At 35.9% G+C, this 13979-nt stretch overlaps 1 protein-coding gene across 12 annotated transcripts in view; it reads right to left on the reverse strand.

Moving 5' to 3' along the window:
* EDA (ectodysplasin A) overlaps window positions 1-13979 on the reverse strand; it is a 283804-nt gene that overhangs the window by 69458 nt on the left and 200367 nt on the right. For all 12 annotated transcript variants that reach the window (XM_011371457.2, XM_011371456.2, XM_011371449.2 and 9 more), the window contains exon 2: window positions 10883-10988. In XM_011371457.2, coding sequence (XP_011369759.1) covers window positions 10883-10988 — 106 coding nt within the window. The remainder of the gene's footprint in view (window positions 1-10882; window positions 10989-13979) is intronic.

The raw sequence follows: 13979 nt of genomic DNA on the forward strand, positions 1-13979 counted from the left end.
CTGAGGTAATCAGTAATTTATTTTGGTGCCTCTGAGTCCCATATCTGTTTCTATGTTCATATCTACATAGCTATATCTATATCTATAAACATTTTTAGGGTTTTAAAATCTTTCTCTTTTTTTATGAAAATGGGATCATATTATGCACATTACTCTAATTTGCTTTTTATTACCTAGCAAAAATAAAACATAGTTATTCTTTCAGATCCATACATAAAATTCTAACTCATTTCTTTTAATAACTGCATAATATTCAGTAGTATGGCTATGTCATAATTTACTCAACCATTTCCTATTTATAGATATTAGGGTTATCCCTCTTTCTGCCACTAAAACAGTGCTATAATAAACATTCTTGTATATATGACCTATGATCTGGTATTCTTATTTCTGTAGGACAGATTTCCAAAATTTTAAATGCTAGATCAAAGATATCCTAATGTTTAATTTTACTAGAGAGTTGGCTTAAAATCCAAAAATGGGTAAAACAATTTATATTCTCAAATGTGATACACCATATTAACAAAATGAAGGATAAAAATCATATGATTATCTCAAAAGATGCAGAAAAGCATTTGACAAAATTCACCATCCTTTCATAAAAACTCTTCACAAATTAGGTATAGAAGAAATGTACCTCAATATGATAAAGGCCATATATGACAAGCCCACACCTAATATCAGACATGACAGTGAAAAGTTGGAAGCTTTTCCTCTAAGATCTGGAGGAGGACAAGGATGCCTGCTCTCCCCACCTCTGTACAACATAGCACTTGAAGTCCTGTAGACAGAGTCATTAGGGGAGAAGAAGAAATAAAAGGCATCTAAATTAGAAAGAAAAAAGTAAAATTATCTGTTTGCAGATGATACGATCCTATATATCGAAAACCCCAGACTCTACCAAAAACCTATTAGAAATAATAAATGAATTCAATAAAGTTGCAGGATACAACAGCAATATGTAAAAACCAGTGACATTTCTATAAACTAACAACAAACTATCCAAAACAGAAATTAAGAAAATGATCTCATCAAAAAGAATAAAATACTTAGGAATAAATTTAACCAAGGGAGTGAATAATCTATACACTGCAAATTGTGAAACACTGATGAAAGAAATTGAAAAAGACAAAAAGTGGAAGGATATTCTGTGTTCTTGGATTGGAAGAATTCATATTATTAAAATGTCTATTTTACCCAAGCCATCTATAGATTCAATGCAATCTCTATCAAAATTCCAATGACATTTTCCACAGAAACAGAAAAAACAATCATAAAATTCATATGGAACCACAAAAGAACCCAAATAACCCAAACAATCATAAGCCAAAAGAACAAAGCTGGAGGAATTACATTTCCTGATTTAAAGATACATTACAAGAGTACAGTAATCAAAACAGTATGGTACTTGCATAAAAAGAGATATATATACAGACCAATGGAACAGAATATAAGAGTCAGAAAGAAATCCATACATTTACAGGCTACTAATCTTCAATAAGAGTGCTAAGAATACACAATGGAGAAAGGATAGTCTCTTCAACAAATGGTACTAGGAAAACTGAATATCCACATGCAGAAAATGAAACTGGATCCTTATCTCACAGCATATACAAAAATTAACTCAAGGTGGATTAAAGATTTAAACATAGACCTGAAATTGTAAAATTGTTAGAAGAAAATATAGAGAGAAAGTTTGTTGACACTGGTCTCAGCAATGATTTTTTGGCTATGAACTCAAAAGCACAAATAGTAAAAGCAAAAATAGACAAGTGGGATAGCATCAAACTAAAGAGCTTTTGCACATCAAAGGAAACAATCAATAGAGTGAAGAGACAGCTATGGAATGGTAGAAACTGTTTGCAAACCATACATCTGATAAGGTGTCAATATTCAAAATATGTAAGGAATTCAAACAACTCAGTAGCAGAAATGAGCGAATGAATGAATGACTAAATGAATAAATAACTTGATTTTTTTTAAAAATGGCAAAGGACTTGATTAGATAGTTTTCCAAAGAAGACATACAAGTAGCCAGCAGATATATAAGAAGATGCTCAACATCACTAATCATCAGGAAATGCAAATCAAAATCAAAATGAGATAGTACCTCACACCTGTTAGGATGGCTTTTATAAAAAAGACAAGAGGTAATAAGTGTTGGCGAGGCTGTGGAAAAAAGAGAACCCTCGTGCATTGTTGGTAAGAATGTAAATCGGTACATTCTTACCTATGAAAAACAGAATGGAGTTTCTTCAAAAATTAAAATTGGAAATACTGTATGACCCAGCAATTCTACTTCTGGGCTTATATCTAAAAGAAATGAAACTAGTATCTTGAAGAGATATCTGCACTATTATATTCATTGCAGTGTTATTCACAATAGCCAACATATGGAAATGACCTAATTATCCATCAACAGATAAGTGGATAAAGATGTGACACACGTAAACACATACATACAATGAAATATTATTAAGTCTTTAAAAAGAAGGAAATTCTGCCATTTACAATATGGATAAACCAAGAAGACATTACTCTCTAAGTGAAATAAGCCAGACACAGAAAGATAAATATGGCATGGTATCGCTTTTATAGGGGAATCTAAGAAAGTCAAACTCATAGAAGCAGAGTAGAATGGTGGTTGCCACGAGCTGGGGATAGGAAAAATGGGGAGATGTTGGTCAAAGGGTACAAAGTTTCAGTTATGCAAGATGAATAATTTCTGGAGATCTAATGCATAGCATGGTGACTACAGTTAATACTGTATACTATACTTGAAACTTGATAAGAGAGTATAAACTTAAGTGTTCTCACCACAAAACTCATAGTTGGTTCAACACAGGTGATGTGAGGTGATGAAATGTTAATTAGCTTGATTGTAGTAACCATTTTACAGTGGATATCAAAATATCACATTGTACACCTTAAATATATACAATTTTTATTTGTCAATTATCCCTCAATAAAGATAGAGAAAACTCAATTTATATTCTTTCCACAGACATCGGTTTTCCTACCTCCTCATTAGCATAGTATGTTACTACAATATAAAATTATTGCTAATGTATTTGGGTGATGGGTAGAAAAATGATATATCATGCATATTTTATTTTAAAAATTAAATTGGTAGTTTATTTTAAATTAGTAGTACATGTAGATGTTAAAAAAATTCAAAAGATAAAGAAGCATGAAAATTAACTATTTCCCCAACCCAACTTCACTCAGTTTTCTTCCCCAGAGTAACCAGTTACCAGTTATAGATTTATCATAATTTATTTAATCATTCCCTAAATAATGGACATTTAGGTTATTTCCAATCCTCTGCTATTACAAATGGTACAGCAAAGAATAGTGTTGTTGGCAAATGATTTCCTACAGGAGTATACCTAGAAATAAAAGTGTAATTGCTGGATCAGAGTATATATATTTGGCATTTGAAGACATTTGCCATATAATCTAGTCCTTACATTGATCCTGTGCTTTTCCATTGCCTTTAGAATAGTTTCTATGCTACATAAACTGGATTCCAAGGACCTGCATGATTTGGCCTCTGTTGGCCAGCTCATTTATTATCACCTTCCCTTTACAAATGTACATTAACCATACACATTCCTTTGGTTCCTCAAATGAGCCAAACTCCTCTTTACTGTAAGCCTTCTAACATAAATGTTTTGTTTGCCTGGTTTACCTTTCCCTGAAATCTTCACTTGGCTGACTCTCTAGTATTGGTCAGGTTGCACCTCAGATGTTAGCCCCATTAGGAGGCCTTTTCTGAAATCCCAGGTCCAGATCAGGTGCTGATTGGTCTCGTTGTATCTAGTGTTTATCTTATTATACCATTTATTGTACTGTGCTGAACCAACTGTGAGTTTGATGAGGGTAGGGAGCTATCTTGTTTACCACCGTGTCCCTGGTGTTGCAAACAGTGATCAATAAACATTTATTTAGCAACTAGTTGGTACTTAATAATCATTTATTAAATGAATGAATGAAAAAAGAAGCCACAGTGGTTCCTCATCTGTGAGACAGAGGAGGCCCTGCAGATGTAGGAGTAGCATCTAGAATAAGGCAGGGTCTCATAAGTAAAGTAAAACACTGTACAGCCAATAGGAGCCGTCTGCTTACACATCTACATCTGCCTGTGATATTCTGAGGAGTCACACAAAAAGGAGCTGGCAGTTCACCACTTAGCCAACAGATTAACCTTCTTAGCCTTCACTTCTTGAAGCCATACGCATGCTCTTAATCCTTATTGAGCCTCTTCACAGACGGTAATGAAAAAGCTCATTTAACCATCCAAACTGAAACCCCAGGTATTTATTTAATCATCTAGATATCATGTAATTGGCTAAAACTACCGAAGCTATTATTAAATTATAGAAATCAGGAATAGTTAGGAGCAAATTATAACAGAACCGAAAGGAAACAATTAGACCATCTATTCTAGTAGTTCAACACCTTTTTCTTATCCTTATACATCTGAGGGATATGATATAACCTCATTAGCAATAGAACTACCTCACTATAGACTTCTTCATGGTGTGCAGAGTGGTCAGAATTTCCAAGGGTGTGTGTATCTTGAAAACACTCCTGAAAGGACTGAGTCTCTTACACTGAGTTGAGAATCACCAATTCTAGACTAACCTTTAGGGAAAAAAAACTATGATCAGAGAATTAAAGACTTGTCCAAGGTCATAGTGCTAGTAAAACTACCAGTGGCAGAGTTGGGACTAGACTCCGGGTCTCCTGGCTTAGAGTTCATCACTTTTCCTAATATTGAGAAAGAAATAACTAGAAGGAATTCAAGAGAGAGCGAGACAGACCAGAAGTACCTTCAGAGAACCTCAGGTCAGCTGGGCCTGTGACCTCCTTTAGGCAAGTGAGATATTTCTCAAAAATATCTTACCTTTACAGGATTTTCCTAGTGAGAGGCAGGTATATTCACATTTTACCTCATATGATTCTGTAATTATTATGTTTGTTATAATGAGTATGTATTATTTTTGTAATTTCAAAAATCGCATAAATATTTTTAGGGAGCTTAATTTTTAACTAATCTCTAAACCCAGTTCACTTTGGGACTCAGGTACTGAAGACAAAAGCTTGTAGCTATACCAACCACAGAGCTTGGTACAACGTCTTACAAGTAGTTCGTGTCCTAAAAATTCTTATTAATCAAATGTCAGCAGTAAAAGCCTGTTGAGATCATTTACTGTGGTTCTATCAATGAAAATATAGCTTTAAAGGGCATTTTGAAATATGAGCAAGCTAAGACATTTTAGGTTACTTAATGTCTTATTTGATATAAAGCTACTTTACAGAGTGTTTTGCTGTGGGCACTTAGGCTGTTGGCTTGCACGAGGAGCAGAAAACCTTGAGGACTCTACATCTGAATTCAACAATCCTCTTCAAGTCTATACACATGGTCAACCCTCAAAAGCTTTAATTTCGCCTTGCGAGCAAGTCCCTGAGACTCTATCAGCTCTCAAAATGATTTTAGTCTCTTTCACTTAATAGCACAGTGATGGTTCACTGAAAAGCAACAAATATAAGAGCAATACTAGAATGAGGGCATTTCTTAATTTTAGCTAACATTTGTACAGGCAGAAATTCTGTTTCTTTAAGGCCATAGCCTTTTATGTTCATCTGTGTCAATTTAAGGGTAGCTATGCCCTATTCCACTATTATTTTTAAGAAACAAAGGACAAAGGATATATTTCAATCTTAGTTTTACTCCTTTACTCTTTTATAATAGCAAAAAGAATATTGTTTTTTTTTATCTTTCTAAAAGTAAAGATAACTACAAAGAAGAGATACTAACAAAAAAGGATGCACATACACAGCTGGCCGGCTACACCGCATAGCTATGATCATTTGTTGTCATGGGGTAGGCCAGGGCATAGTTTTGAGGCTTGGAACCTTCTTCCTATGGGCTTGGATAGCATCAATGAGCATAAAAAAAGGATGATCTGGCTGAAAGAGGGTACTTTGTGGAAATTATAATGGTTATCCATAAATTAATGAATATGAATGCCTAAAATGCCTGGGAGATCATGCTTTTATGTTCATTTTCCAGAGAGAACAGAGTAATAGGAGTTAATAAATTCTGAATTATTATTACATGCATTAACACTTTCGGTCAGTATGACTACATGAGGTAAGTAGCGCTGATTATCCCATTTTAAAGCTAAGGAAACTGAGGTTCAGAGGGATGTCATTCCTCCGAGGTTACATGGCTGGCAAGGTGGCAGTGATTTCAGGATTGGGATCCGGAAACTGTGACTCAGTCTAGTACCTTTTCTAATACACCATGCTACACTTTTATTTTGCACTTTTATTTTTATTATCTTACTGGGACAGAAACATGGGGAGAGAGTGGGTGTGGAGACAGATTAATATTTTGATTGAGTCCTGAAAAAGCTCCTACAGGAAGAGAACAAATGGTTTTAAATTAAGGTTTTTAAAACATGGAAACTACCTCCATGGGAATTTTTGATTCATGTTATCTGATTCCAAAACCTCATGGCCCACTGAATATATTCTCCATTTCATTCTAACTAGAAAATAAAGTTCTGCAGATTTCCTAGTACCCTCCAAGAGATGACCAAGCAGGCCAGCTAGAGCTATTGTTACTTCAGAAACACATACAGGATGGGGCTCAGCAGGAAATCTTGGCGCAGAATTCTGGAAGTGCTGTGACTCACAGCATCTACAATGAAGGGATCATGCCTTCCTTGCAGAACAACAACTATATAATTAGCATAAATTAGCAAAAATGAACTTCAAACCTGAAGCAAATACGGCCAACTCAATACAGGAACAGTGAATTTAAGGCAAAGCTGTAGTAAAGAAAAAAACTTCACTTATTTTCTAAGAGTTGGAGTTACAAAGGGCCAAGATTTCTATTGGAGGGGAACTAATCTTGTGTTTGGGACTCCTGTTTCTTAGTCAAGGCCTTCATTTATAGAGTAATCCAAATGAAGAAGCTGAGATGAATCCAACTGTTTCTTGAGTAGTGGGTCAGAAAGATTGGCTATGCCCTGGATATAGACTTTGCCTATGTCATACCTCTAATCAATTAGCAGTCTGGTGAAAACAAGTAAAAAACATCTGTAGCCTGATTTATTCTTGGCTAACCTATGCAGGCTCCCAAGGACCACTCCATCCCTTGCTTTTCCTCATTGTGAATGAACCATTGTTGAATTGTTTTTCCTCCCACAGAAATGGGTGAAGATAATCACAACTAGTACCTATAGCTCCGAGATAGAAAATCTAGCCTCTTCCCTACATTTGTTTGTTCAGTCATCCATTTAACAAATGTTTGAGTGTCTTTTATGCTTCTCTGAGGGTCTTATTCATCTTTGCGCTGCTTCTGGTAGTGCCCAGAAGGCTCGTTAAATAACAAAGTTTTGGGAACTGAAGTGAAATTAAAGGGTTGTAACAGATTTAAAAAATTATATAAGGAACTAGAACTGATTGTCCTCTCCTTTTAAACTTATCTCTATTTTTGACCTTAAAAAAATGTTTTCTTCCTGAAATATCTGTCATGTTCTTGAGTGTTCAAGGTAATTTACTTTGCCTTTAATGCTTGTGAAGCAAACCTGAGCTGGATAGCCAAATTTTTGTTATACTATATCAAGTAACCTGTGGATTTAGAATCAACACTTGATTGTTTTTATTTTTGGCCTTAACTCATGCCATTCTGATTTAGCTGTCCCATTCTACCTCTTACTCTATTCAGAGGGTTTCTAGATCAACTCACTTTTTCAATGAGAAATAATTTTTATGAAACAGAGTTAGCTCACTGTCTTGAGACACTTATATATATGGCTGCCTCTTTAATGCATATACTTGGTTGTCTATTAGGCACCTCAAACTTATCGTGTTTAACTGAATTCCAGATTCCTTCTCTACATTGCTTTACCCTCCCTTGTTTTTCCTCATCTCAGAAATGGCAATTCTACTGGTCTAGTTCCTTATGTCTAAAACTGTGGGGCGACCCTTGGCTCTTCTCTGTCTCTCATACCCCTTATCTAATCAAACCAAAACTCCTGTCAGCTATACCTTCAAAATCTATCCAGAATCTGATCACTTACCACCCACACTATCTGCATCCTGGTCTAAACCACCATCATCTCTCTCCTGGATTATCATTATACTCCCCTAACAGGTCTTCCTGCTTCTGTCCTTCACCCTGCAGCTATTTTCAATGCAGCAATCAGAGGGATTCTGTTAAAACATAAGTCAGATTTGTTCATTCCTCTGCTCAAAATCTTCCAATGGTTCCCCATCTCAGGCAATGTAAAGGTCTTTCCATTGGCCTACAAGGTTCTAGATTGGACTTTACTCTCTGATGTCACCTCATTCCCTCTCCCTCTTGCTCACAATGCTCCCAGCCACACTGCTCTTTCTGCAACATGCCAAGTATTCTTGTGATTCAGAACATTTACATTTATTGTTCTCTCCTCCTCTCCCCCCCACCAAAATATTTGCATGGTTCATACCTTCATTTAATTCAGGTCTCCTCTCAAATGTTCCCTTATTAGAGGGACTTTCCCTGGTCAAGTTATGGCATACCCCATCATTTTCTCTCCCTTTTGCCCCACTACTGGTTTTCTCCACAGCACTTACCACTAATTCTGTTTATTGTCTGTCTCTTTACCCTGTAAATTAAGCTCTTTGAGGGCAACAAGAAATATTGATTGAAGGTCTACTATGTGCCAGGTCCTTTTCTAGGCAATGCAGAAGTAAAAGCAAACAAAAGACAGATACCAATATCCTTATGCCATTTCCATTCTAGTGCTATATATGCTGCTGTGTTTTATCAGTAAATATTTGATAAATGTGTTGAATAAATATAGCATCCACTCAGCAGAGTAATAGAAAGGATTCAAAAATAAAGGAGGTTTGGATTGGGTTATCACCCTTTAACTCATTGGAGCACCCACCACATCTAAAGAAATGGTTCTATAGTCTCTCAGGTGAAAGTCTGGAAATTTAATCAAATCCCAGCATCTACAGACATTCTATACTCTTGACTCGAAGGGACTCTTGGATTCCTACCAGCTATGCTGTTTAAAGAAAAAAAATCTGTGATGGCATGAGAAAGTTGGCATTGGCACAAAGTGACTAGAGTCTAATGACTGACTAGAGAATCACACCAGCAGGAAATTAGATAAGAAGTCTAAAAACTAGTAAGAGAGGCTTTACCCTTTACTAGAGAGAAAAACTATTTTGTATCAAAACAGACAAACACCATAAGGAAGATCACTAGCAAAGATGCTGGTAGCCAGATTCGGATAAAGTGGTTTAGGAAATTGGAGAAAGCTGCCTTCTTTAACAGAAAACTTGGGAGGCCAAATGATGAGGTAAACTTTAGAAGTTATTGGACTTCCCCCTTGGAGAACAAGGGAAGACCACACCCACTACCCACTACATAAGGTGATATTGCTCTTCTCTTCTCCTTAGCAACCAGCAACCAGGAAATATGAAAGATTTCATGGTACTGGGAGTAGCCTCAGGGGAAGAGTCAAAGTTGGAAAGACCCACATGCATCAAAGGGTGAGGTGATTGGGAGAGGAAAGAGACCGGAACTCTCAGTTCTCAGCTTCCATGTAGCCTTCTGAAGGTTGAAAGCAGTATGAAAATAATAGGTACCATTTACTTAATAAACCACATTTTCTAGGCTTCAACTTGGTCATCAATTGTACGCAAAGTGTCTGCTCTAGAGAATCTTCTCACTGGTCCAGTCCAGTTCTCCATTCAAGGGCTCAATGCTACTGCCATCTCCATTGACAATATCACCCTACTTATCTTATTTCTCTGAGTCTCTTTTTTTAATCACAAGGTCCTTGTTCTGAGCTCTTTTTCAGACTTCATCCAGTTCTATTTCTTCTTGCCCCCACTGACAAAGTCTTGGCCCCATTTCTTTAATAGCTCATGCCTCTTAGAACTGCCTCCATCATTGGCCCTTACTCACATTGACAAATGTCAGCTTAAAAATCTCTTTTTCTTCTTTATAAAGTCATACTGCTTTGTAACCCTGAGACACATATCTTTGGAAGAGGTAGCCAGAACATGCTGTCTCTGAATCCAGATGGCTTTACAGCAGCTCAGAGCTGTGTTCTACAAACTCCTGTGCCAAACAGGTAGCATTCTGTCAATTGACAGAGTAATACTGAAATGGAGTGGTTCAAGGACCCTGCCCAGGAGCTAGGTCAACATTTTAGTATGTCTCACCAAATGCACTGCTGGTTAACCCAAGTCTATTGTACCCTCAATACAGATGGTTTTCATGGCACATCATAACCTAGCTGAAGAGGCAATCAACACCATCGACTTACATTATAAAGACAAACAATTTGCCAGGTATTAGTCTAGATTTTAAGGTTAAACAAAGAGAAATAAATTCCTGTCCTCAAGGAACTTACAAACAAACTCTAGAAGCTCTAGTTCATATTCGAGCATGGTAGCTGATACCAACATTGACATGATTATCATTGGAATTAATATATCATGTAAGTACCACCATGTCACAACACTATGTCAATTCTAAGAATAGCACTGAATTCTCCTGGAGTCCTTAGTAGATATGGGATGTCTTCAGGAGAGATGAGGTCTTTATGGAGGGTGATCTTGAGAGATACAAATACTACCATGACTCTCAGGCATACTGTGAAATTATTGAAGGTATCTGGGGTTGCAGGAGAGGATGCTGTAAAGTGTATTGAAGGACTGATTGGTAGGCTAGGCTGGAAAAACCTCCTGTGACCTTGAGTCTGTGGCCAATATATGAGATGATGAAGCACACTTGAGAATGTAGTTCTCAGCGTACTCTCATGAACTGAGATATGATAAAGAATCACCCAAGTAGACTTACCATCTGCTCCTTCATTGCTTTTGCTTCTTTTATTGCGACGAACACGCCTACTTTCTGCTTCAGAGTATGCCTTTTCTTCAGGGAAGAAAAAATTCAAAAGGGCCATCTGTAAAAATAACAAGTAGATGAGTCAAAGGTTGATCCCAGTCAACCATAGCCAACATAAAAAAAAGAGTTTCCTGTAGGCAGTCTACTTTCATCTTAAATTAAGTATCTAAAGCCTGAGCCCATCTTCTCTTCCACTGTATAAATCCTTTTATTTTTGAGACCATTATTATTCTAATCAAGAAGGGATGACATTTTGGCTAGGCTCTGAATCCCCTTTCTTTTGCCTCAAATATCTAATGAGTAAACCTTCAAGTCCCATTTTTACATATAGTTCTGCGGTTCAGAGTGCCCAGTCATGGATTTCTAACTTCCCAAAGTTAGAAATCTGCCCAAAATTAGACTTGAGTTTGCTACTTCCTTTTGGATTTCATTATATATCCATGATTTTCCTACATTCCTATTCATACTAAACTTTTGATTTGTTACCAGAAGGCTGTGCATCCAATTATGATTGGAAGATACCCCTTGTGTCAATGCTCCTCTAGGAGTTAGACATGACAGAGTTCATGATTATTCTCTCCCTTTCCGAGACTCCTACAGCACTCGGGTCTATAAGACTCATTTTGGTACTTGATACTCTACTTTCTTATGATGATCTCTTATAATAATACAATATGTTTCATATGTGAATAGGCCTGATTTTGCTAACAATAATCACAGTTTAAATGTATACTTGCTGAAAAGAATCATAACATTTTAGCAAGAGTGCCTCTTAGTGGTTAAAAAATGTGCTTGAGATAAACAATAGACAGAGTAGTAGGACTGAGAGTGATTCTAATTCCAACTTTGCCATTTATAGTTATGTAACCTTGGGCAAGTTATTTAAGCTTTAATTTACTCATCTGTAAATAGGGATAATAAATAGTACTTTTGCTCATAAAATAGTTGTAGGGTTATTTAGCACAGTAGCCAGCATGTAATATGCACTCAATAAATGTTAGCTATTACTATTATTAAAATTAATCTTCAAAATAGACTGGTTAGATAGCTTTAGGGTTAGAAAAGAAGAAATGAACCTGCATTTTCACCCTAGTGTTAGTTAAAAGAATAAACAATTCCAGAATCCTCATGTCTGCTGCATCTCTTATTAATTGAAAAAAATGGGTAGAACTCAAGAAATCCTTAACATTCTATACAAACTTCCTTCAAAATGCTGTTATGATTTATTGTTTACATAGAACAATTATACCCAACAGCCTTAATGTACAAGATTAACATCTTGCAGAATATATTCATGTGTTAAATACAAGGTTAATAAATGAATGTTTAGGAAATCTCCAACTTGCCATAAAGTTAATTTAAAAACATTTAGATTGAACCATATGAAACCGTCATTGTTGTATGTTGAAGATGAATGAATATCAGCAATTTCACGTGGTTCAACTGAGCAGTCTTTTTGAGTCTCTTGATTGGAATGTAAAATGTATTTTCTCATAGAATCAAGTAATAAAGTCCAGCTAGGTTTCCAGATAAAGCCCATAGAAAGTTACTTAATGTACAACACAAATAAGCTATTATATTACTAATAATATAAACCCGAACCGCTATTTACAATAAAATCTCAATCATTTGCAACTCCAAAAGAACAAGTCATTCTGGATAGAAGAGTTTTTCTGATAACTTTGAGTGCCAAAATTTATTTTGAATAGAAATTGGTCTACAGTATACGATTTAACTCAGGGCTTACTGATTATATAGAAGACTATTTATATATTAAATAGCACAGGCCGCTATAGTTTTGAGGTTTTTTAAAAATTACAATTACTTTACAGAGCAATACATGCTTTGTTAGAGAGAAACATAGGGTTCTCTGGGAGCGAGAGGGAAAGAACCTAATACAGACTGCAAGTGTCCAAGGCTTCTTGGAGGAGGTGCTTCCTCTGTGAGTCCTGAAGGATGTCAAGGGTTTAGTGATAAATGGGAAACTGAAAAGGAATTCTAGGCAAAGAGAGCATTGTGTTAAAAGGTTTAGAGAAAAGAGAGAATAGCAGTTTTTAGAAATACAGGTAACTAACTTAGAATATGTGGTAGGAGGTAAAGAGGAATGGTAAGGAATGAACCAAAAGACAGTAAATAAGGGCCAGATCATGTTAAGGAATTTAGACTTTTTCCTGCAGCAGGGGGTCTTCTGAAGGATTTTTTTCCCCTTTGTAAACTTTTGTACTTTATGAAAATTTGAGTTACAATCTATAGAAAATAAAATGCACACATTTTAAGCATAAACTTTTGAAGAGTTTTGAAAAATATATATACCTTTGTAACCACCACCCAAATCAAGATATAGAACATATTCATCACCCCAGAATTTGTCCCTTGTGCCCCTTATAGTCATTCTTCAGAGTGACTCTGTACCCCAGGCAACTACTATTCTAATTTCTATAACCATAGCTTACTTTTTTCTGTTCTAGAACTTCACATAAATGGAAGAATATAATATGATTGCATGATTTCTGTGTGTTTTTTGTTTCTGTCATTCAACATGTCTGTGAGACTCATCCATGTTGTTGTGGGCATCAGTAGTTCATTGCTTTTTATCGCTGAGTACTATTTTATTGTATGAACACACCACTTTTTTAATGAAGTCATCTGTTGAGGGATGTTTGGGTTATTTCCAGTTTGGGGCTATTATGAATAAAGCTGATATGAGCACTGATGTACAAGTCTTTGTGTGGACATATGTTTTCATTTTCCGTGAGTAAACACCAAGGGGCAGAACCTCTAGGTTACATAGTAAGCATTTGTTGTAAGGAACTGCCAAACTGTTTCCAGAGTGACTACCATTTTATACACCCAACAGCTCTGAACATTCATTACACTGATATTGTCAATATTTTTAATTTTAGCCATTCTTGTGGATGTGAAGTAGTATTCCATTGTGGTTGGTTTTAAAAATCTTAAGCTTCTTTTTAATTTTTTTTTTTTTGGTCTCTTACTTTGCTGTCAACTATCAGATTTCACTTTACCTACCTGTAGCATCTTTTCTAGTCTC

Source organism: Pteropus vampyrus, unplaced genomic scaffold (assembly GCF_000151845.1).
Source record: "Pteropus vampyrus isolate Shadow unplaced genomic scaffold, Pvam_2.0 Scaffold191, whole genome shotgun sequence".
Lineage (NCBI taxonomy): Eukaryota > Metazoa > Chordata > Mammalia > Chiroptera > Pteropodidae > Pteropus > Pteropus vampyrus.